Genomic DNA, 25,120 nt, shown 5'->3' on the forward strand with positions numbered 1-25,120 from the left:
CGTTTTCGAAAAAACTAGAAAACTTGCATAATATTAAGCAAATGAAGCAAAGAGTTGAGAGACAAGAGTCTACAGCAGTCGATTTTAACAATAAAATTATCAAGAACTAATTTAAAAACTGATTCACGTTTTACGTCAATTGTTTTTTGTTTTTTTAAAATGGTTTTATATGATTTTGCATATTTGAATAAGTGATAAGATTATTAGTAAATATTTAGAGATGATGGTAATCAGGTACGGGCTTAGGTCCAAATAGAGATCTGTACGAAAGTAGTCCGAACAAAAATATCAAATTGGTTTCTTCATGATTTTCGAAAGTATTATGTTTCTTAAAAAGAAATCTTAAAAAACTCACTTTTAAAGATTTTACAGTTACCTTCGGGTCATCTCTCGATGAGCCATCCAAAATTTGGTAGTGGGGAGCAGTGATCTACTTGGATAACTATATACATCTAAACTGGTATATGGTACAAGAAGTGCAATCATCACTGAAGGTTCGCTCCATCCACTTCATAAGTCGTAAAACGATCTGGCTAAGAAACAGCCGCCTTCAAAAACTGCTTGTGGGAGCGCGGATATATGCAAAACGTGCAGCCGACGAGTTTCGAGGTCAGCGTTCACCACTATGCTTGCACGCAAACGCAGTCAGCGCACGACTATTCGGTTCAGTTACCCAGTTTGAGGTGAATATTGAGACTGGCGGGAAGAAACTCTACTTTTTTATCAGATCTTGAAGATATCCACATGGGGAGACAAAAAAGCGAAAAATTTTGAAAATTGGGCCAGTCACTTTCGGGTCCGGACCGTTTAAAAATGTGAAGTTGATCATAAGCGGTGTTGAAAAACGGGAGTTTCTGATTTCGAAATTTTACTTCCGAAAAAAAGTTTCCTTTTTTTTAATCTGAAACAAAAACTAAGTTTAAGTTTAATAAGTTCCGATTTTAGCAGAAAAACACATTTTTATTGTTTAATTGCTTTCAGAGTGTTTTTGTTTCTGTAACCAATTGAATTGTTGTTACTTACTTGATAACTTACAAAATTAGTGAAGAACTTGCTGAATCAACAACAAAATCTAAAACTGATAAAGTTAGCCGAATTAGCCGAATTTCAGCCGACCGGCTAACTCGGCTAATATTAGCCGAATTAGCCGTTAGCCGAAACTTTTAAAACACGGCTTCAGCTGAATTAGCCGTTATCCGAAATTTTTGAAAATCGGCTTAAGCCGAATTAGCCGTTAGCCGAAAAAAACAATTAGCCGCCCACCCCTGGCCTGCACCTCTATGCTTTGCACGCAAACGCACAGAAAAGTGAACTTTTAGGCATCACTTTTTGAGCGCAATTTAAGATAAAATCTAAACAATTATTTATAGACACAATTACAATGTTTTCAAAATTTTTCATTTGTTTTTTAATGTGTTCAGCAGTCTTGTTTCAAAATATCAGTTTTTCAGAATTTACACGCATTATTATACCCTGCATCAACAAGCCGCAATGCAGCAGTGCGTGCGTACAAAAGGAGACAAGCGCAGGGAGAACTGGTGGGAGGATGGACGGGAGGAGAAAGATGGAGAACATGTGGCTGCGGGTAATTGGGCAGGGGAAAGAAGAATACAATTTTTTACAAACTTTCCATTATCATAATCAGTGAAAAAATGGATGGAAAGTGTTTCAAATTTGAATTTCTTAGCATGTTTTAAATTTCAAGAACGTCATATATTAAAAACTGGAAATGGTAATTACAGTATATGTGCGTACAAGCAATTGACGTAGTCTTTTTAAAATTTAAATTGTTTTATAGCTATTAGTGCCTGATTTTGAGCACTATTTTTTTTAATCAAAAAAATAATTTTAAAGCAACAAACTTGACAAATTTTGATAAAATCTTAAACTTCTCAAAAACTAAATAAGTCAAGTATTTGAAATTTTATATAAAAATTTTTATTAAATTTTCATAGTTTCTTTTCGATAGGTTAAAGTGTTTTTCCTCAAAATTAAAAATTTAAATTTCATCGTAAAATTCTAAAACATTATTCAGGAGCCAATTCAGAAGCGAAACAAAGTATCGAAAATTAAAACTGCTGGTATTATTTGAATTTTTCTTCCTACCATTGCTTCTACAATCACCGAAAGTAGTATTGCAAGCAACACTGATATGGAACATCTGGTAAATGAATACAGTGGGAAATTCCTTCTTATTTTAATCGAAAAAAGGATAACCCTGCCATGCAGACTAGACAACAATGTTGTTTTTCAATTAGCCTCCTTATTTGAAACGTTCTCGAAATGAACTTTTTGTTTTTTGCCATAACAGCCAAAAGTTAAAAGTGGAAAGAGAAATTTTTGAAACTATTCAGAAGTTAATAAAATAATAGTAAAACTTGTTGAAATTTTTTCGAGGTTTTGCTATAAGCCATCAAAAATCTTTGAAATCTCACTATTCTCATATCATAATTTTGTAAGCTGGAATTTTTTCTACAATTGTTATACTCTAATAAAATTGTAACACATAATATGCTATTGAACAGTACGTATTGAATTGCAAATCTTCAGCAAATCTTGAAATTTGAAAAGAAAATTATGCAATTTATCACTTCTTTGACTGAAAATTTTGGAAGATCTAAAAACATTTTCGAGTTTCTTATGATTTTCGGCCAATTTTATGCTTACTTAAATCAATGAAGCCTTTAATTTATCAACTTAACAATGGGTAGACGCAATCAAAAAATGTTCAGTTTTTTGGCACATTATTGAGTTTTAAATTTTTGAAACAAAAAACTCAAAAAATCAGCGAGTCTTGTACTGTAGTAAAGGATTTTTGAGAAAAAAATATAAATTTTTTCACTCCCAACACATAAATATTAGAAATTTTTGATATTTCATTCAGAGGGTTGGAATTTTTTATAAATTTAAATTTTAAAATTTTCGATATTTCAGATTTTCGGCAATTAGTGAGCTTCAACATTTTCCCTATTTCAAATTTTTAGCGTATAATTTTACATTTCCGGTATCACCAAAAATTCTGATTCCCAAACGAGTATTGCCACCCGTCCCTGATTCAAACCGGTCAGCAGCTCAAGTTTCAGAGTCTCAACTTCAAAATCATACCACGAACCTCATAGATTAGAGTTCAAATTATGAAAAACTTGATAAACGGGATGTTCTGAAACTGACACGAAACATGTGCACCTGCAACTCGCAAGCGTTGGTTTTTTTCCCATCTTTCCCCGGTTTGGATTTTTGCTACGAAATTCAATTGCAAAATGGACCTGATTTGAACCGAGATAGAGCTAATCAATTTAGGAAAATGCAAAGAAAAAATACGACGAGTGAAAATTAGTCGTCTTTCTTGTCATTGGAAGAAAAAAGAAGAAAAAAAAAGAAAAACTTAATTAAAGCGCTCTACAAACTATCCATCTTTTCAACTTCCACAATTTCTACGTATAGTGTTTCTCTATGATATATTGTGATAAAAAGACAATAGTTTCTTGTGACCAAAGTGCTGGGAAGAATTTATGAAACGTCCATTTTTATGATTGAGTGGATCTTGAGTAGGTGCTCTCAACGAGTTCCTCAACGTTTCAAGTAGCGGGTTTGATCAATTTTCGCTTTTCATTGGAAAGAAAAGAAAAGTACCACTCGACCACACAATAAGCCATTTTTGTCCGCTTGAAAGATTCCAGACGTTTTTTCTTTCGTTCGTCGTTTTCACTGCCGCCGGACTTTTCCTGATGAGGGTCCGTTCGTGCTTAAGCTGTTTTGCGACCCCCACCACATCTCACAGCTTGCTCATTTAAAGAAAATGACTAGAAGCTGAATCCTATATCCAGAGTTCTAGAGTGGATATAAACCACTCCATTTTTTCGTAGGATTTTTATTGTATGTTTTATAGCAGTAAGCATTTTATAATCAAGGTGCACACCCCCCCCCCCCCCCCCCTTTTGATTATTTGTTTTTCATATTTTTGGTTTTAGGCACTCCGACAAGTGGTTGGGGTTATGCTAAAAATATCACTTTTTAAAATTTTAAAATTTATAGTTTATGTTGTCACTCACAATTTTGGAAATGAAGAAAATAATTTTTTTGCTAGGAGTTTTATATTTAAATTACGCTTGTATTGACTGGATTTGAAAATGTTTAGGATTAAATGTTCATAATGGCTTAAAGTTTTTTTTTTGACAAGAACTTTGTCGGGATATATTGAAAATGTTGAAATTTTCGATTATGGAGTGTTTATGATAAGAATTATAATATTTGGTTTAGACAAATATGGAACGAAGTCCCCAAATTGTTATTGGTTAGTGTTACTGCTTTAAAAATTAGACAAACTGAAAATTTCAATTTCACCTGCCAAAAAGAACCTGTAACAAAAACACGTATCTTTTTAACAACTACGTCACCAATGAAATCCTTAATTTTGTCGAAGCTTTTGATGTATGTGGACTATTCTTGTTTAGAAATGATATTGTCAAATTTGATTAAACGCTTTTTTGTCTATAAACGAAAAATCACAAAAATTTCTCAAAAGTCTTATATAAAACTCAAGGTGCAGAAAATCAATCTTTGCAACATTCTTATTTCAATTAGTCGCAAAAGTTAGTTTTAAAAAATTTTAGTCGTGTATTCCCCTTGTACAATTGAATAATAAAATTCTCGAGTTTTTATGTATTTTCTCAGATACTTTGACAAAATATCGATTTTTTTTGTAAATGCGTTGGGCTTTTCAAAAAAACAAGAAACTGGTTTTGTATACAACACTAATGAAAAGTTACGGTAGTCGACAAACCTAATATCTTATTTTTACTGAGTCAAAACAACTATGCATAATTTGATTAAATATTAAAAAAAAACATTGATTGCTACATAATAAAAAAGCAAGATTTAATTGTATTATTTTCCTTTGGCTGCTCTACACAAAAAAAAGACCAAAAACCAGTTTACTTTATTATACTGTCGTGATAAGATAATATCAGTAACATTTTTGAAAAAAATTGTTATTTAGACATACATTGAACTTTAACACGAGTGCAAAATACACCACTGCCATTATAGAACTTTTTGGTTAATATCCTTTTGAACTTTGCATTTGTTTGTGTAATTTTGTGAAACTTTGACCTCAAACTACATGAGATCTAAAATAAACAACATTTAAGTTCTAATCCCCTTTTAAGTAAACTACTTCTTGTTCAAAGTGACCGCTTCCTTCTTTTTCTTTGTATTTATTCATTTTTCAATGACACTAATTGCTCTTAAAACACGTTTGCAACATCTGCGTTTTTTTCAGCAAGGAAGGAATTGCCCTTATTATCAAGAGCTCAGCATATTCAATTTTTCGTACCGCATACGTTTTGCAGTTTATCTCACCTGCTTTCGTTATTGTGGCTTGCTTATCCGGTTACAATCAAAAATTTCAATCAAATTTCCGGTGTTATGTCTGACACTTTACCCTAGCACATTCAAGATCAAACCCTCTTTTGGAAAATTAGTTATATTTCTATTTTTTTTTTTTTTCAAAAAAGAAATTGTTTTAAACCATAGAAACATCGTTCAAACGACCAATAATCTAGAATGTTTCATGATGGATTGGTAAGATGAACTTATCGAATGAGCATTCTGTCTCTAGCTGAAAAGAAGAAGCAGTCATATGCAACTGGTTATCTTCATGACGTACTCAGTTCATTTCTCTTTTCGAACATTCTTTAAACTAATACTTTTAATGAGACAACAATTGTTTAGAATGTAAAGTTTTGAAAAATGTGGTGCACAGTTGAATTTTTTTTTCGAAAACCAATCCAAATACTTGATCAAACCCACTATAAAAACGTTTTCTGCAAAAAATACCAAAATTAGAGGTTTGACTGATATGCGTGGTCCAACATCTAGGTCAACCATTCTGTTGCACGAAACTCGGTAGTTGTCGGACCATACGTATTAGTTACTGACGCATTTTTTTCCAGAATTTCTTAGGCCTCTCAAAATGAGCTTCATTTCCAGAAATTCTGAATTTCCAGTATGTGATGGTTAAGAATAATTTTATGTAGATAGTACGTCTTGCAGGATAGATTCAAATTTATTTCAGAAACTAAAAAAAAAGGAATTTTATTGGTTTAACACGTCTTTTTTTGTAATTAAATTTCTAGAAAATTGCCAAAAAAAAATCATGTGTCCTATAATATTCAATGTTGATTAAATTTCTGAAATGAATTAGAACCTCGTCTAGAAGATGTACCATGAAAATTAAAAATTTCTTGAGGTTTCTAAGAACAAAAAACCCCCATTCCTTCTCCAGCCAGGTCGGACAATAATTAATTTTGGGAAAAATGTAATAGTTGTTTTCCAACAATTTGTAATTTATAGTCATTGTCACATATTGATCTTGTAACATCATAGCTTTAGAATCCCAAATTGCACTTTTAACAATTTCTATTTAGTTTGAACTTCAAACTCATGTCAACATGAGACAATGTTTCTTGAGAAAATACAATTGAATTCAATTTCCCGTTTCTAAACTCGTTTATTTTGATGACTCTTGTCTTGTAGTCAAAAACAAAATGAAAACTGGATCCAATTTTTGTCTAATAATCTGCACCCCGAGTCAGGAGTTTGTTTCCTGTCAAATTCAAGATTTTTTCATGGCTTCTGGCGACCAGAAAATGACGATTACCCCTTCCCTTCGCATTTTTTACTCACCGAACCATAAAAGGTGAAAGAATGATCCGCGCGTAAAAAAGGACACTTGACACGTGAGATCCTGTTACAAATGTGGCTATTGAAACCCACCTGGAGTACTCGGTATTTTGTCGTATTTAAAATTCAATAGTGTTTTGAAAAATATGAGAGCAAAAGTTCATTATTGTAAATGGTTGGTTTGATTCTGTAGTTATAATTTGCCAGTTTTAAGAATTATGTGCTTATCGAAGTAGAACTTTGTTCAATTTCTAGAACGCGTTTATTTTGTTTAAAATAAAAAGTCTCACTTGAAAAGTGCAAAAATACTCGTTAGTTCCGCTACAACAAATAGATAATTTTGTATTCTGAAGTGACATATTAAAAACCTAAAAGATATCAAATGTGTACCATAATTTGACAGAGTATGAATAATTTTTGGCACATTTCCAAAAAGCGTATTATTATTGAATTAAGATCTTCTAGCCAGTACCAACACCAACCAATAAACGAGATAATATAACATCACATGTTTCTTCTACTTTTAATCCATTGATTGGCTTAGGGTGGTGCAAAGCGAATGAATTTGACAGAATTAAAAGACTAGAATACACTTGCAGCATGTTTCGGGTGTTTCAATGTACTTTAAAAAACCAAAATTCATTTAATTTTCTATCAACAAACAGAGCTCTAGACACAGGGTTCTTTTTTCGACCCACTTTTAGTTTTTTTTTTGAACTAAGGAAAAAAATTCTGTTTTTTATCTTTCCAGTTGTTTAAGTAGGTACTTCGCCAGAAGAGGCGAGATTCGTTAGTAGTTTTAGGAAGGAAAAAGAAAAAAACACAGTGGAAAGTCTTAACTATTTTGAGAACGGTTTTTATAAAGGTTCAGAATTCAACTTTTGTTAAAGGTGGAGTGCGGCCACTAGAAAAATAAACTATTATTATAATGCTAAAATAACTGAATGAATATAACACTTTTCAAAACAAAATTGAAAATGATACATTTCGAGTCAAAATTTGTGAAAACTTAGTTTTACCAATTTTTTGGAAGTCGACGATCGAAAAAAAAATTCCAGGAAATTAAGTTTAAAAAGTATATGTTTTATTTGTATTTGAAGTTTTGAAAATTGAGTTTTGACCTCTCAGTGACTATAAAAAAACCATTATATAACAAAATTGTAGTGATTTTTCCACTACCCGTATTCCACCTCCAAACTACCGAACGCCTGGAGATATTAGATTTTTTTCAAAATTTCCGATCAAGAGAAAAGTTCCATATTCAATTTGTAAAAAATCTGCAAAAAATTGGGTAAACGAGCAGAAACCTTGTTCCAAAACCAGAAGGTTTTTTTTAAATCTATAACCACATGGATACACAATTTTGAATTTAGAATTATTCACACAAATTTTCACCTTTTTGGAACTTCATTTTTCAAGAACAAGTTTTCAGATTTGATCCTAGGAATCTCGTTTTCCATCTCTTTTCAACTCTTTTATATTTGTTGTTCAAAAAAACTCGGCATTGAATACTCAATATTTTGAACTTTAAAAAATGTTTAAAACTTTTCCATTTCAAAAATCTTCAGTTGCTCAGTTGATATATTCTAGGAGTTTAAGCTTTGATCACAATGCTTAATTTTTCATGCTCAGCTACCACAATCGGAAGTTGTTGCCAGTTGTTTTTAAGACTTTTAATTCCTGTTTAACAAACAACATCATCATAAAAATGTTCTTCATTTAGTAAATTTCTTTGAGCCTTAGCTTAAAAAGCTAATCAGTTTCAACCAAATTCCGTAAATCACTACACTTTTTCATAGTCTAAAGGTCACTTGCTCTTTCATATCTTTCTTAATTTCATCCACTTTTGGTCCAGGTTCTCTCCATTTGTCTGCTTTAAAACCTTGAAAACCACCGAAAGCATCGCCTAGTCTTGGCAAGTTTTTCTGCCCGCTGGCTCCTTCCTAAACCACGCCTACCAGCTGCCGGCTCAGTGTTGCTCGCACAGCACTTTTGGCAAAACCGAGGCACACGCCGGCTTGTGAACATGTTTTCATGATTTCTTATCATTTACTGTAAAATCCCAAAAAATTCTAAACGCCTGTCAGACAATTTTTTTGACAAACAAGTATTGTGTAACATAGTACAGCTCATTTCAAAATGCATTAACCTTTCCACCCCCGGCTCCACCTCCTCAAACTTCACAAAATTTGGTCTAATCCCCACTTTTTGTTCCAAAACGTTTCTCGTCTCCTTCAATATTAATATCCACTTCTTTATCATTTTTCTTTTTTTCCTTTTGTTCCGAGAGATTAGCCAGAACGCTATTCCAATCCATCATTCCAAATGTTGCACATACTGCACTTTACCTTTTCGCAGCTTCTTGACAGATCTATTGCTTTTCAGATTTTAAAATATTCAACCTTTTGACGGCTAACCTGTCTGAAATCGCATTTGACGATGGAAAGCGACTCATCAAACTACACACTGTGTGATGACACGTCGCAAGTTCGGATTGCGTTTTTCAGGTGAGACGTTTGAAAAAAAAAACTCTTGCACTTGTACTTAACAAAACTTTAGTTTTCACTTTTTTCTGTTTTATGCGTGCAAAAAAAACCACATCACGCGTTAAGTTTATGTAGAAGCCGATCAACTCGCTTGATAACTTTTTCCTTTTGGTTTCATATTTGGTCGTGTCCGGCGGGAGGGGAAGAAATGAACCCTCAACTAATCCATCGAAACATCCGGGGTGGCCGGCGGCAGTGAAAGATATCGTCCCAAAAGGAGCGCGAGAAATTAGTTATCCTTTGTTTGGACGCCGTCCTCGTCGCCAGAAATGCCCATACGTGTTGACGAAAATTTATGGGAGATGAATGGAGATACGCGGAGTCAGGGTGTCTCTTTTTGAATTCAAGAATCTGGAAATTTGAAAATGAACTCTTCCTGGTTGCGCGCGGTCTCACGGTCTCACGGTCTCAACTTTTGTCCATTGTTGTTACAAGACGTGTAGCCCACCGGAGAGAGTTTAATTATATGCAAATGCGAAGTGCACCATCAAATAAAGAATTCGGTCATTCAAAGGAGGGGCGCATTGGCGAAAAAAACGGAGAGGAAATGTTTTGTGCATCCTTTCCGATGGGATCAATGAGCGAAAGGCTTGGGGGCTCGGGCGAAGACAAGCCTATTTGCAACATTTAGATGGAATAAGAAGGAGAAGAAAGCACAACTGAATTACACTCCTTCCGAACGAGGCTTGTCACACGAAAAGGTTGGATGATGTGTTGATAACCCTTCGGGGAGCTCTTAATGTTTGTCGAGTTGTTTGAACACTGGACACTTATGGTTCTTATTTAAATATTCAAAGACTTATTGGAGATGTTGCAATGTTTGAGTTGGAGCATTAGAAATACTAAATCTCTTCAGTCCAATAGGGGTTTTTTTCGACCTTAAGAAGTATGCCAAAAAATGGGGTCTCTTCATATACTTGCTCTTTTATACCTAAAATGACCAAACACTGTCGGAGGTTGTAATAAGACGTTTAGAAAATTTCTCAAAAACAAAGTTATGGTGGTTTTAAGTTTAAAAAAAAGATATTTTCAAATAATTTCTAAAATTTCGCCAACTTGACCAAGTCCGAATTAGGAAGTTAGATTCTATTTGATTATAATTTTTCAATTCATATTTTGGTAATTTGTTGTGCGTTATTTCGATGACACATATGCTTTTTCCGTCGATGTGTTACAATTTTGTAAACTCATCACCCAAAAATATACCTAAACGTATGTATTCAAGATCAGTATTTAAATTTTTTGAAAAGTTCCGTCCATTGCCACATTGACAAGTTGGCATAGTTTGTGATTTTAGCTGAAAATACGGTATTTTGGTAAAATTTTCAGAACGTCTCATTACAAAATTCGGCAGTTTTGGGTAATTTTAGCTGAAAAGCAAAGTATCAGACTTGGGTACTCCACCTTTCAAACCTTGACTATAATCAGTCCGGTACTTCAACAACTCAACAAAGATACTTAACAATTTATAGGTTTAACATATTGACATTTTTCTATTCTGCTGCTAACTTTCCTAACTTTTTCTTACTTTCGCTTGATCTGTGTTAAGCTACTAGGCCTAAAGTGTCCTCATGTCATCCATTACTGTGAGTACCCTCATTCACTTCTTTTTGTCCTTCCACTTGGGGGCTTTTCAATGAAGACTCTGCGTGTGTTTTGCCCCAGACTTTCGCAGATATCACATGTGACATTGGGCACAGAAAGCGAAGAACGTTTCAAGTCGTCACTTTTAAACCCTCTCACTGCCAAAAAGACCTATTGCCTCCAAACCTTCTCTCCAAATACATTGACAGAGACGAACAAATACGTGTGCATCGTGACAATTCAGGAAACCTCCTGGTTCTTTTTTGTTTGGTCATGACAGAAAAACATTAATTAAAGATACGAAAAAACAGAATAAAAACGTACACGACGACTTTGATTTTCACGTGGGCCTCGACCAAACAAACAGATTTAATTGTCAATAAGCCTGATTTTTCTTTCGTTTTTCAGACAATAATGAACGAAAAAGAATTCACAGTACACAAAAACATATTCTGATCTTTAATCTAAGATGATCTTTTCCAGCATCGGAACCTGTCTATCAGCACTGGGATGTGTCTTCAATGGAGTCTTACTCTATATATTTCTCGGCAAAACTCAACGAAGCTACCCATTCCAAACATTTTTGGCGTTTCTCGACTTCATGCTTTGTGCACTTTATATCCATTGCTTCGGACTGCTATCCATCTCGGTTGAGTACAAAATTGGTAAGTTTATAGCCAGAGACTGCCACGAGCCAGCATAAAAGAAGATGAAACCAATTTTCAGCGTTTCTCTATAACTTTGTGATGGACAGCAATGTGGTGACGCTGGTTATGAGTCGGATCGTCCAGCTTTCGATTCCATACACGCTCATCGCCAACTCGGCAGAAAAGCTCACTATGATTCTGGGAATTGACTGTGAAAGCCAGTAAGCTATTCTGGAAAAAAAACAAACATTTCAAATCTTTCTATCAAATTTCTAATACCATTCCTCTTCTCAGACAGTGGATTAGTTGGAAGGAGGATTAGAATTCCTTTTTTGGTTTCGGATTATGTGGTAATTTCCTAGGAACTTATGGATTTTCCCATTGAACCAAAAAAAATATTATACAGTTACAGTTACATACAAATTGCAATCAGGGCTGTGCGACAAACCTTTTGACAAGCGTTAAAAACTATTTACTTCAGTATTATAATCTTAATTTCAAATCAGAAACTATCACAGAAATGTACAAAAACGCTTGCTTGATCTGAAAATAATACTAATTTTTGCTGAAATGTTCGAAAAAGACCTCAAATAAAGAAGGTACTTTCAACGGCAAGCTGTGACTTACAAGTACTATTTGAGGCATTTTTGAGCATTTTAACAAAAATAAACAATATTATTTTAGATTGAACAATATTTTCCTACATTTCAATATAAAGTTTTGATTAAAAAAAGTTGGGTCATCATATTGAAATAAGCAGCTTTGAAAATTTGTAGGAAGACTTGAAGTTGCGGTGTACACACTGTGCAGATTTAGTTGGCGAAAACCGCAAGAACACATCACAAATTAACTGTGCATAATAAACATTCTTAACAGAAATTGTGAATTTTACGAAATTTTATAAGAATTTCGTGTTAGATAGCAATTTGAACTCCCCGATCAACTTCCACGCAAAAACTATAATCTCAAATTTTTATGACATTCGTTAACTCTGTCCATCAGGAAATCCAGTAATAAAATCAAAGGGTGGGCGCAGTAGCAACTGTCCTCTACACCCAATAAAACTACATCCCAGCTATGTAGCTCAAAAGACGCATTTTATCACCGACATCGCCAATCGTTTCAGATTCTCATTGCGCTTGCGTATAGGGGTCATCTTGCTGCTTCTCGGAACTGCAACATCGCTGAGAATAAACGGATTGTATTTGTATTTTATTGATGAAGATGAGAATTGCGATTTCTACCATAGAAAGTGGCTAAGCTCCCACCAAGAGGAACAGGCAAAATGGATTCATTTTGAAAATGTGTTAACTGTAAGAATTTCGATAATGACACACACACAAGCTAGTCTGAAATATTCAAAAATTGCAGTTCTTCCACACGTTCGTCTCATTCGTTTTGTTATGTGCACTTAACATTGTCGTCGTCGCCAAACTTCGCGTACAGCACCGAAAAACGCGCCGACAATCCACTTCTCCGGCTCAGCTGTTTTCGGTATACTTCAGAAATTTTCTGGGATCTAAATCAATCACGGTTTTGACGCCTGTCGGCAACACCACTACGCAAACACTCGAGACTCGGGTACTTTGTTAAGCAAGATATGGTCTATGTGAAAAACAGCTTCTTTATTTTTTATTTTTTTGCTAAACGTCAGAGATTGCGCTTTTTCGATAAAATCGGAATACATTTTGGAACGCATGGCATTTCGACAAAAATTCTTTTTTTTTTCGAAAATTCGGACAATAGATCACGAAAATGACCTCACCAGAAAAAAAAACAGGAAGGGACACGAGGGAGAGAGAATAGCATTTTTGCTTAAGGGCAAACCTATTTGAGTGGGAGAGCGATGGTAATTTAATCAATGAGAACAACATGTATTTTCATTTTCTGGATTTCAGTGCAATAGGAAAGCAAACAAGAAAGTTTCATGAATGAGGGAACAAATGAGGTTTAAAACATGTTTTTAATTTCTCATTGGTCCATTTGGCAATTTTCAAACCTGCAATTTTCCGGAATTTGCGATTTATGATTGAAAAAAAATTTTAATGGAAATTTTCAATTTTCAATTTTCAAAGTGGAAAATCAAACACACTTTGTGAATGAATTTAGAATTACCGGAAAAACTGAGGAAAATCTAGAAATGTGTATACAGTTGTATACAAAAATATACAGTTGCTTAAAAGATTATCGACAAATTTAGCACTTTCCGTTTTCTGAAACTTTGCTAAATTGCCCCGATTTACCGATTTCTTACCGAATTTCCCAAAATTGTCAAATTTATTTACAATCGGTATGCCAAACTGGAATTAATTATCAACCGATCAGAAAAATCAATATCAGGCTCCGCCTCTTTCTGGGTTTTTTTTTTTTGCGTTTCTCAAGTATTTTGTTCTGAGTGAATTCTGTGGATCATTCTTTCTAATTCAACCGGGTAGAAAAACATTAACCAACATCTTACAAGTTATAATTTAATATAGGAACTTGAATAATTTTTTGTTGAAAAATATATAAACTTCTTGAATACAGGGTGATGATGCACGTACTGATAACCAAGAATCCCAACAGGAACCAATTCCCCCACCTGAAATGGTAACAAGTGTTATATTGCAGTTATCATGATTTATAGTATAACCGTAGTATTTTTGTTCTCCCACCTAGCAGCCCTCACTCACACACATATGGTTTTTTTAAATATAGTTTGCTTTTGCTTCAAATGATATGAATATAGGCTGACGCTATTTTTTATTTATTTATTTTGAATTTGAACTTCAGCTGGCTTTTGAAATGATTTTTTAATACTCAACAGCTTAAAGTTTTTATTTAGCACACTTTTACCAAGAATAAGAAGTTACTGAACAGATGAATTTTGCAGTCCACCACCGCTCGAGTTCAAGCTGCTCAGGAGATTCGAGAGCAGCAACACAGACTACGGTGCGCTGTAAAAACGACTGTAGTGATAATCTCAGCGTATCTGGCCTGCAACCTCGTCAATTTCATTTTGTACATTTTGGAGACATTCCGAAGAAGCTGGATTATTGTGAGTGTACTTGGCTGGGCGGAGAGAAAAAAGTTGCGGTTTTGCAAAAAAAGTGACCAGTCGCAAGGAGACTTAGAAACAATAACATTCATCATAAGAGCTTACGGGCTTTTGTGTGGGGGACTGCAATGTAGTCGGAGTGAAAAACGTGATAGATTGAAAAAAAGAAAATGAAAGGAACAAAATAATTTCAGGAAGCAAATGGAGCATTTAAACCATTCTACGTCATAATTAGCGACCTTGGATCAAATCTCTTTGTGTTTTCGTCAACAATCAGAATATTTATATACTATAAATATAATCACGAAATTAAGTGAGTTTTTTTTAGTTAAAAAGTTTTACATTTTACTCAATCTAATTGCGATTTGTTGCAGAAAGCTTATCAAAGACATCTGGGTGGTCAATTATATCATACAACAGGCACAACCTCCAAAGGCTGACACTCTTTTGAAAATTGACAAGGTTGATGTATAGAACTGTTGTAATTTGCGTTTTTTCTTGTAAATTGTGGGTAAAATTCTAGTTATCAACCAACAACTCGGAGATCTCCTAATTCTTTTGATTATTTATTTTTCATTCATCTGCTTTTTTTATATCTTTTTACAAACTCTATCTTCTTTCAATATTGCTATTTTTGATAGTTGAAATAAATGTTTTGATGAAATATACACCCTCGCTATGATTGCCAGCCTTGAATTGAAAAACAACTGTCAATGAAGAAACGGAATGAACTGGGATTGAATTTGAAAGAGGATTTAGACGCATTTCCATGTCCGTTCAACTTGAATACAAACTAGATTGTTTTTTGACGATTTAAGCTGAGTTTTTTTGTGTTGAATTTTCTGCAAACTGATTTTCACCTTCATAGTGAATACACTCCTAGGGCGTCAAGCAACTAAAGAGCAAAGCATAACAAAAGGGAAAAAGTCAAAAAATACAACTTCCGTAATTACACTCATTCGAAGTTTCTGTGCTAGACTAACAATGAATGCGAAAATAGTAATTTTTCTTTTCAAACTGAAATCGCACAATTCTATGCTACGGGGGGTTAAAGGTTATTTTGAATGAAATAATCGGTATACAGGACGTTTTAACAAAGCAACGTTTTGCTGATACTCTTTCAAAAGTTTATGGGAAATTATTTGCTCCTCCACATTGAAATGAAATTAGAAAAATTGATGAGTGCTTCTCATCTCCGTTGTGGTCTAGTGGTTAGGATTTATGGCTCTCACCCATAAGGCCGGGGTTCGATTCCCCGCAACGGAATATGTTTTTTGTTTTTGTTTTTGATTTAATAAAAGTAAATTTTGTCTTCAAAAACAAAAAGATTTTCTGTTCAAGAAATTCAAAAAACCCCGTTTCTTAACACATCCAATCATCAAATTCACATTTTTAAACGGACCGTTCTCGAAAGTGACTTGGCCAATTTTCAAAATTTTTCACTTTTTTGTCTCCCCATGTGGATCTCTTCAAGAACTGATTAAAAAAGTAGAGTTTTTTCCCTCCAGTTTCAATGTTTACCTCAAACTGGGTAATTGAACCGAATAGTCGTGCGCTGGCTGCGTTTGCGTGCAGGCATAGTGGTGAACGCTGACCTCGAAACCCGTCGGCTGCACGTTTTGCATATATCCGCGCTCCCACAAGCAGTTTTTGAAGGCGGCTGTTTCTTAGCCAGATCGTTTTACGACTTATGAAGTGGATGGAGCGAACCTTCAGTGATGATTGCACTTCTTGTACCATATACCAGTTTAGATGTATATAGTTATCCAAGTAGATCACTGCTCCCCACTACCAAATTTTGGATGGCTCATCGAGAGATGGGCCGAAAATAACTTCAAACTCATCAGAGGTGTTTTTGTTTAGACTTGATTTAAAGGAACATAATATTTTTTTGAAAATCATAAAGAACCCGATTTATTCTTTTTGTTCGGATTATTTCCGTATAAATCTCTATTCTGGAACAGTCTGTAGTAATTTACAGTTTGATTATATTTCCCAAATATAATGTGATTTGCTTATGTTCTTTGAAATGAAGATAAATATTCAAAGAGTTTTTATCATCTCCGTTGTGGTCTAGTGGTTAGGATTTATGGCTCTCACCCATAAGGCCGGGGTTCGATTCCCCGCAACGGAATACGTTTTTTAACCAATTGTAAAAACGAAAAAGTTGTGGAGTCAAATTTGTCACATAAGTCTTCAAATAACTTCGAGTTTTACAAACTGTAATTTTAACGTTGACCCATTTTGAGAATGGTAGCATGTTGTAATTGTCCTCTTTTAGACAGATGAAAAACTCACATCTAAATAAAAAACTGTTAAAAAATATTCAGTGACCATGAACACCGATAATATGTAATTTCAACTGTTCCCATCTCATTTAAACTTACTTTGTTCAATCGAATTACATTCGCCAATCTTTTGAGAATTTGTTTACTTTTTGAACCTATGAAAGTAATAAATATTGTGAAAATGCTCTACGGACTGTGAATTTAGAGATGTACTCAAAATTTGACTTAAAATCTTGGCCATTACCAAGAACCCGGTTAAGATAACTGCATTCCACCTTTAGAAAAAATGTAACCAAATGCCATTAATTTATGTTAGCTTTTGTGACGTTAGCTTTTGTGAATTTATGTTAGCTTTTGTGACGTTAGCTTTTGTGAATTTATGTTAGCTTTTGTGACGAGCTTTGAATAACATTTTTTGTTTTTTTTTGTTTTTATTTTTGAGATAAATTTATTACCGATAAAAGAAAATAAAACCAATTAGACAAAACATTTGAAAACAGATCATTATTGGACACATATTGATTTCGGATCATTCAAGTCCCGTCGATTAAAAAAATTATGAACCACAAAAAGAGCAAAACACAAATAAACAGAAACAGATGAAAAATGAGACCAAACTGGAAAAGGAACCTCGTAGAAAAAAGAGATTTGTTTCGTTGTTGAAGGGTAATTGAATAAAGAAAGCATGCAATAAAACTGGAAAATTTGAAAGTCTATTCCGGAATGGTTTCCTCGTTATTATTCGAAAGAAGATTCAGGCGAGTTGCATTCGCATCGTTGTTATTGTCGTGAGCTGACTCGGAAGACCGTGTGCATGAACGCCGTCGTTCTATATTGTCAGGAGCAGCATATCTTGACGAGCTAAATTTCCATGTTTTTTATGTGTTACGACATTTTTCCTTACATTGACTTATTTAGATCAGGCTCTTCCCAACAGCATCCGAAAACTCTGACAATAATCTTCTTGAATGCTCGTCTAAAGTCACGATTGAAAATGCTATAGATTAATGGATTGGCAGAAGAGTTTGCGTATCCTAACCAGGTTACTGCCTGGAAATTCGAGTTGAAAATTAAACATTTTAATTTTAAAAGGGGGACTAACGGTTTTTAGACAAACAGTAGTCCAATGTTCTTAAATCAACGAATTTCGTAATGAGACTTTTTAGATTTTTTTTTTTGTTTTTTTTCAGAAGTCTCATTCGTTCATTTCAGCACATTTTGAGTCTGATGGATATACGTTCAAAATATCCAGAACCGTTAGTCCTTTTTTAGAACAAAGAGCCCAGACGAACCATAATTGTTTTAGAGCTGAAAATTTCGGGGAGCCAAGCTCTCAAAATGTTTACTGTGAAGAACGGAAGCCAGCACACAAGGAAGGTTCCCATAATAACACCCAATGTAAGACTGAAAAATGATGCTTTGGATTTTGAGACGATTCTGGTCTGTCTAACCGTGCTTTCTGATCGCTGATGTTTGAGCGATTATGAGCTGCCGGCGTGTGAGGATCTTGTGGGGACCGTTGGTTTTTGAATCTCGTCGGACACAAGAAATTGAGCTTGGAAAAAATTGAGGTACGTATCTGAAAATGCAAGTTTGTTCGTAACACACAACACGGACGGCTAAAAGTGCTGAAGCGAAAATACACACTTTGACAGAGAAATGAAAAAATAGTGTCTCAAAATTGTCTAAAGTCAAAATGTGCATTTTAAACCAAAGAGCAAAAAGCTTCAAATAGCTTGATTAGTGTAGCTGACGAGCAATATCAAATTTCAATTGTCTTCTCAGAGTCTCTCTAAGAAAAGATAATATATGGATAGATTGGAAACACTACTACAAAACTTTTCTAAATATGTTCACGTCAATATCAAAAAGGTTGTATGTTTTTGGAAAATTCTTTAAAATAACTACTTAAAACGATAACGGGCCAACAAAATATTAACCAAGATGAACACATCACTGCAAATTCAAATTCAATTTCACTCTGGATTTTAAGGTGTAGTAAGGTGGAGTCAGTGGCAAAATTGTTTAAAACAACTCCTATGATGCGAAAGTGACCAAATGTTTTCAAAATTTTCATTGACAGTTTGACACTTTTTATAAAATCCATATCACTGTGGCATGTTTGGGTCCATAAAATGTTTTGTCATTTTGGCATTGTAGGAGTGGTTGTTAATCATTGCTCACTGGCGCTACTCCACCTTTAAAAAATCTCAAATTCCTTCAATTAGTTTTTGTTATTTATTTTTAGTGAACTCAAAAGTTGAGGGAATTACGTTTAACATATTCAAGTTTATATGAATAAAACCGTGCCAGTGTGAAGAACATGAAATTGCAGGAAGTGTTACGAGGGAGGTAGGTGAATTTGGGGGATATATGTATAAGGGATTTCTACACAACTCACTGATTCCACCTTATTCTGCGAGCTAGTTTTTTTGTCGCCACGTCGCGGCGTAGCAGTCGTTGTCGTCGTCGTTGATCGCCTCGAGTAGTGCCTTGAGACGGTCATCGTAGTCCTCTCGGTGGCTGGCGAGTCGGGAGGCAGGAGAGCTTCACCCTTCAGAGTTGCGGCCGTTACCTGGGTAAGCACGATGATACGCCATGCGGACGAGCATGCAGGAGAGGAAAAAACAGGGGGTACGGAAAAATAGGGAAAACCATCAGTCAAATGGATTTTTTTTTCACAGAAAGTATGAATGGAAGAGAAAATCAACTCAAAAACGGGTTTAGGCGGTAGGCGACCAACACTAAACGTTTAAAATAAATGTTTAAAGAAATTCAAAAAATCGACTGGCCCCGAGAAGCGGTTTTCTAACTATTTAAGCTGGCAGGTAATTGTTAGGGTTAAGCAAAACCAAAAAAGGTAATATTGTCAGAAAATTGCAAAACTGTGTTATAGGAAAGTGCACTGTTTTTTTCTTTTTTTTGTCTTTTTTTTAATCAAAATAAAACTAACAGGCAGAAAAATATAAAATGCGAACATTGAAAATTGTTGGAAAACTATTCTGCTTGGAGCATCTAGAAAATGAAAATAAATGATTACCTCGCGAATTTTCTCTGAGGCAAGTTGCATTATCAAAAATGAAGTAGCTTGTTGCAATTGGGTTTTGATACTTCTCACATGCTTCCGTGCATACAAATAAAGTTTTGTATATAGGATAACCATAACCATGGCTGGTAAAAAGAAAGACACCATTGAACTTCCAATTGCATACGGAAGCGGTAGACGCATTTCGCAAACGGGTAGACCTGTTAGGCTGAAATTTGAATTTTTGATAGGATTATCAGTATATATAGTTATCCATACTTATTGATGGTTACTTTCGACCCAAAACCGAAGCCTAATGGAGCCGCACCAATTCCTGCGGATATCAGCCATACCAGAACTATCACGTAATTTATACGGCGACGGTTGCAGTACCTGAAATTTTTTTTTTGTCTGTTTGGTGCTCAGCAAATATTTTCAGACCTGATATACACCATTGGCCGACTGATATGCCAATATCTATCCAATGAAATTGCGCAAAGATTCAATATACTAGCTGTGCATGTGGTGATGTCAAAACTAATCCAGAATTGGCAGTAAAACTGTCCGAACGGCCAGTATCCCAAGATATCGTTGACTGCAGCAAATAGCATAACCTGAAGTACGTCTTACTGTTATTTTTCCAACTCCAAATCGGAAGCATCCCGGCCAGAATTCCATTTTTAGAATAGCCAATGTATCCCCGCGTGTCTAGTGAGATTCATCAAAAAAAGAGGAGAGGTCTAGGTGCAATTTAATCAACACAAAGTGTGACTCGACCCATTTGACTCTTTCCGCTACGCTTACTGCGCAATAAAAAAGACTACCGGATGTTAAATTTGAACTAGACTTTTAGACATTTCGATCAAAGTTTGGGTGGAAAAAATGAGTTGAAGATCAGAAAGCAAAAATTGGCATTTTTTATTGAAATATTGTCAGTTGCCATAGGTTAGAATAGTTGGCAATGCGTTAACAAAAACAAATGTGAAATTGATATAGGAAATTCCGAATTTGCCGAAAAAAATTAAGAAATTGCTGAAGTTGCGGATAACTAAAATTTGTCGGGATCCAGTAATCGCCATAGTTGCTTCCTAGCTTACGTTAGCCTAAAAATTTTCGGCAACCGTTAATTGTCAAGTTTGCCATATGCTGAAACTTCTGGCTGCCGGTAATTGTTGATTGCCAACATTTCGAGACCTTTTCGGCACCCTGTTTATTACGTACTTTGAGATTCCCAGAATCGTTAAGTTTGCATTCAACTCCCATATAAATACACCTATAAGTTTAAATTTGTTTAATCTGATTTTTCCTTTTTTTCATTTTACTTGCTACAAATATTAACTTTATAATAAGCCAAACTTCAAGTATATCTCGAAATGAAAATGTTTTTTATTAGGTTAACAATGAAAGTAGAGAGTACTAGAAAAATTATTTATGTCAAAACAGTTGGCGGTACATTATTATTTTGTTAGAGTCAATTTCCTTTATCACCGAAATAGGAGTACTAACTAAGTATCTACGGTCCGTGTGAATGTCAGCACAATGTGAGCCATTTCTTTTCCGAAGCAATCTCCCTCCCCAGCAACAATACTCTCAAATTAGATTTAAGGCATCTTTTCGCGAGTCCTCCTTGTATTTCTACGGCAGAGAGAGAGCCGAAAAACCCCGAAATATTTATCCGGCAGTTATTTCCTCAACACCCCGTAAGGCAGAGAACATGTATGAATGCGAACGAAGAAAGTATATGCATGAATAAGTATGAAGACTCGGAAGTCTCTATGACTTTACCGCTAGAAACATTTCCATCTTCAAAGCTTATGGGGTTATTCGAGTAGTGTCGGGAAATTAAAAAGTGTAGAAAAATTACGTCACAACTGTATTAAAATACATAAAAACATGTATTTTAATACAGTTTTGACGTCATAAATGTATTTAAAAACATCTTGCAACATCACTTGAATAACCCCATTATATCCTTATATATACCATAAACTCACCAACACTGAAACCAATAAGTCAGACACGGCCAAAGAAACAAGGAAAAGGTTTTCCGGTTGTTTTCGTAACGATCGGTCCCATAATATGGCGGCACAAACAAGTAGGTTACCGAACAGAGCCAAAATAATCAAGACGGAGAATAATCCGAGCAATGGCCATTGCAAATCGTTCATCGAATTTCTGGAAAAAAAACATTGTGAGGATTGTTTTTTAAAAGTATAGATGCAGGATAAACGTAAAAAAAGTTTATCTCGTCTCAAAGAAACAAAACAATTATTAGAGGATGGGTGAAAAAAGCCAAAGATGATAAAATCAACGTGTTATATCTCTTGGTTGTTTTCAATTGTTTAAAAAATATTTTGCTCGTAATTTTTCGGTTGAACTTTTTTTTAAAAGAGATATGAGCTGTTAGAGGAGACTTATGAACCTTGTATAATTTTTTTACGATCTGTTCAATTTTGTAAGAAATTTCTAAGTGCGCATTGAGCCATCATTTGTGAAATGTCTCAAACCAAGAAAAGCCTTTAAAGTTTGCCGGAAAACTTCTAAAAGGTGGAATTGATATTATTGAAAAAAAATTATTTTTTTAACACTACTTTACAGTAGCATTCCATCATCATGATACATTTTGATTTTTTTAAACCAGTACTCTAAGAAAACAAACTCCAAATCAGCAAGAATACGTGATACTTCAGAACACTGGTTATGTTCGAGTATCAAGCGGATTCAAGAGTAATTGACTTCTTTCTTTCTTTTCTCTCAGATTTCTTCCTCTACAATTTCACGTCTTCCCTCCTGTGACTTGTCAATACCGCTAGTAGTTGGTTGACGTCAAAAAGGCCTTTTGATAAACAGTTTTCGAGTCGCCGCCGGAGAGTCATTTGTCTTTCGGGAACTCGATCTCATTTTATGAGTGAGTAGTCATATCTAATAAGTATTCATATGAGCCTCGTTTGAATAATAACTAGCAATTACTGATTCACATGACCCTTCATTTCCTCAGTTTTCGGAACACCGTCGAGAATTGAATGTCTCGTTTTCAGCGGTTCAGAATAAAATGTTACATATTTCAGTTACTAAATTGAATTCTCAGAGTAAATATGAGTTCTCATAAGCATGCGGGATAAGTGTTCTCAGGATGATTTTATAGAGATTCTTATAAAACTTTAACATTAACACGGAAGCCAATGAAGAAACAAAAACAAGGAAACAAGTAAAAAGGGGGAAAACTGCAGAAAGCGTTTTTCTAAGGTCAATTAACATTCGTAAGCAGCAATGCAGCCCGACTCTTAATCTATGCATCAGAACGGAACATCGCTTTCAGTGGAATCTAATCTGACTAGCGATTCAGTCTGAAGGGAACGGGGAGACAATATAGAGGAGCTCTAGAATATAGCCGTATCAAAATATTATGGTTCTCCTATATGGAAACGACAACTGACATTTCCATTTTCTTTTTCGGGGAGGAAAAAATTTGAAAAAAATGAAATAGAGCTGATCACCAACAAGCCATTGTTTCTAAGAAGCAGACACCTAAAATTAGGTCATAAGCACCTTTAACGACTATACGAAAAAGAAGGAGATTTTCAAGTTTTACATAAAAATGAGATCGTGAACCGACGAGCAAAAATCAAAGAAAAGGATGGAGAAAGGTCAAGATTTCTGTTTTTGAGAAGACTATGAAACTTGTTTTACAACCTATGGAACTGTAAAGTAGGCATTAACACATTACTCCTATATTCGTAGATCACATTGATAGTAGAAAAATTAGCATCGAGTGTATGGAATAGCGATGCGCGAAAATACAACTAAATGACGGCACGAACTGAGGGCGGAGCCACTCGTCGACTTCTTTCAAGAAGCGCATCTATAAGATGTTGAATGAAGAAGAGGACATGGAGGGCTCAGAGTAAAAGTAGAGGAAACAGCGAGGGCAGCCACAAAAAACACGTAGTTGTCGTACGTATGAAGAATTGGATGAGAAAAAAACGCAACGCAAAAAAGTTGCATTTCGGAGGTGAATGACCAATACAATAAAATTGGTGGACTGCTTGGATGAAAAGCGAAGCCTCTGGCCTCTGTTGCTATTCATATTTAATAGCTTTTTGAACTTTTGTGCCAAAAAAAATTGGCAACGACATCGAAATGTTAAGTGTTTGAAAATGTGAAGCAATTAGAATGGGTCTATTGAACTGAATTTGAAAACCTTTTGACATCGTACAAGAACATACTAGAGATAGAATCTTCCAATTGTCAACACACCTCGATTCTTGGTTTCACTTGCAAAGTATCTGCTTCTTCTTCTCCTTGTATAATTGTTTTCGTTGTGTTACTCACGATGCCTTCAATTGAAAATTTTAATGACACAGCTGGAAATGAATAAAAACATATTCCAACAAAAAGGGTTAATGAAAAATACGTTTGCAGGAAGGAGAATATGATAGAAGATATATGGGATGGAAATGGCGACAACCCTTAGTGTAAACGAAATTATAGAACATTGGTTTACAAACTTAAACATGTAAAGGTTGTCCTTTTGGTTCGAGGGTAAACCGAAGCCTCCAGCGGACATGAGATTTATCGGGTTTATGGGGAAATTGGGTACAAGTCCGAGTTTGAGTCATACCAGGACTAGCGATATAACCAATTTACCTGTCGCCGGCTGAGTGGGGTGAGGTGTGACTTGATAACAGTAGTACACCACTAATACTTACCCACGAACCTTTTATGCAGTTTTGCAAAAGAATTTGAACATCCGCGAAATTTTTACAGTTAGTTTGAAATGTGTCCAACAGAAGCCTGGCAGCATTGACATTAACGACTCATGACGCACACATTGCCCACAAAATTGGGCACAATGCGCATACCTTGGCTCGTAAACTGTCCGAACGTGAGTTTTGTGCTCTACCCTTGATTGCGACGGATTCATTGTGAGGCGTTATGCGCACATTGCAAGTGGTGCAAGATTACCTCAGAAACTTTCAATTATTTTAGTCGATTGAAAACATTTCGCAAAAATTGAAGAACGATAAACGTTTCACAACACTCATGCACCTAAAAATAACAAAACTTCATGATGATCGGTTAAAAAACTTCATTAGTTTTCTCTTTCTAATTTCTAATCCAGTAAGTTTCTAATAAAGAATCGCGTGCTCATGATGTTGCGCAAACTTTGAAAATTGGTGGTTGTGTGATGCGAAATATCAAAAATCTGTCATTTCTTAAAAACGCACCCACTAGGCTATGGAGCAATCAAATGAACACAAGCCGCCGAGAAAACGGAGCAATAACAGAGGTTATGAAAGGTCGCAGGG

General features: G+C 34.9%; 2 protein-coding genes and 8 non-coding genes across 15 annotated transcripts; 6 read left to right on the forward strand and 4 right to left on the reverse strand.

The window, feature by feature from the left end:
- Positions 1-378: 378 nt before the first annotated feature.
- R160.11 lies at positions 379-552 on the reverse strand. The gene has a single exon (NR_102178.1). It is a non-coding gene; the product is annotated as an Unclassified non-coding RNA R160.11 (non-coding RNA).
- Positions 553-9,062: 8,510 nt separating this feature from the next.
- Positions 9,063-15,164, forward strand: D1079.1 (G_PROTEIN_RECEP_F1_2 domain-containing protein; the record flags this gene model as incomplete). 4 transcript variants are annotated; one of them, NM_001368501.5, is made up of 9 exons in its annotated part: positions 9,064-9,191; positions 11,298-11,479; positions 11,541-11,682; positions 12,588-12,774; positions 12,833-12,955; positions 13,988-14,050; positions 14,334-14,498; positions 14,693-14,811; positions 14,873-15,164. In NM_001368501.5, 9 exons carry the CDS (start codon positions 9,124-9,126, stop codon positions 14,970-14,972), a joined length of 1,149 nt encoding a protein of 382 aa, NP_001355539.1. The 4 variants fall into 4 exon arrangements, with proteins under 4 accessions (NP_001355538.1, NP_001355539.1, NP_508758.2 ...); NM_001368502.3 differs by lacking the exon at positions 13,988-14,050 and having other exon boundaries at positions 9,063-9,191; NM_001375017.2 differs by lacking the exon at positions 13,988-14,050 and having other exon boundaries at positions 9,124-9,191; positions 12,833-13,042; positions 14,873-14,972.
- Positions 9,677-9,814, forward strand: D1079.2. Its single transcript, NR_070870.1, has one exon. It is a non-coding gene; the product is annotated as an Unclassified non-coding RNA D1079.2 (non-coding RNA).
- Positions 15,165-15,687: 523 nt separating the features above from the next.
- On the reverse strand, positions 15,688-15,786 carry F15A8.17. The gene has a single exon (NR_070871.1). It is a non-coding gene; the product is annotated as an Unclassified non-coding RNA F15A8.17 (non-coding RNA).
- On the forward strand, positions 15,693-15,764 carry F15A8.t1. The gene has a single exon. It is a non-coding gene; the product is annotated as a tRNA-Glu (tRNA).
- Positions 15,787-16,151: 365 nt separating the features above from the next.
- Positions 16,152-16,328, forward strand: F15A8.19. Its single transcript, NR_102179.1, has one exon. It is a non-coding gene; the product is annotated as an Unclassified non-coding RNA F15A8.19 (non-coding RNA).
- Positions 16,329-16,555: 227 nt separating this feature from the next.
- F15A8.15 lies at positions 16,556-16,642 on the reverse strand. The gene has a single exon (NR_070872.1). It is a non-coding gene; the product is annotated as an Unclassified non-coding RNA F15A8.15 (non-coding RNA).
- On the forward strand, positions 16,561-16,632 carry F15A8.t2. Its single transcript has one exon. It is a non-coding gene; the product is annotated as a tRNA-Glu (tRNA).
- A 567-nt stretch (positions 16,643-17,209) lies between the features above and the next one.
- On the reverse strand, positions 17,210-24,760 carry dop-1 (Dopamine receptor 1; the record flags this gene model as incomplete). Of its 3 annotated transcripts, NM_001383561.1 has the most annotated exons (10): positions 17,216-17,647; positions 17,691-17,836; positions 18,079-18,190; positions 18,238-18,365; positions 19,188-19,361; positions 19,827-20,040; positions 20,091-20,204; positions 20,253-20,425; positions 21,806-21,986; positions 24,069-24,760. In NM_001383561.1, the coding sequence occupies 9 exons, from the start codon at positions 21,977-21,979 to the stop codon at positions 17,500-17,502; spliced, it is 1,383 nt and encodes a 460-aa protein (NP_001370620.1). In that variant the 3' UTR covers positions 17,216-17,499. The 3 variants fall into 3 exon arrangements, with proteins under 3 accessions (NP_001024578.1, NP_001370620.1, NP_001024579.1); NM_001029407.4 differs by lacking the exon at positions 19,188-19,361 and having other exon boundaries at positions 17,210-17,647; positions 24,069-24,150; NM_001029408.5 differs by lacking the exons at positions 19,188-19,361; positions 24,069-24,760 and having other exon boundaries at positions 17,246-17,638; positions 21,806-21,979.
- On the forward strand, positions 23,667-23,797 carry F15A8.13. Its single transcript, NR_070873.1, has one exon. It is a non-coding gene; the product is annotated as an Unclassified non-coding RNA F15A8.13 (non-coding RNA).
- Positions 24,761-25,120: the final 360 nt, after the last annotated feature.

The sequence above is a fragment of the Caenorhabditis elegans genome, chromosome X (assembly GCF_000002985.6).
Source record: "Caenorhabditis elegans chromosome X".
Lineage (NCBI taxonomy): Eukaryota > Metazoa > Nematoda > Chromadorea > Rhabditida > Rhabditidae > Caenorhabditis > Caenorhabditis elegans.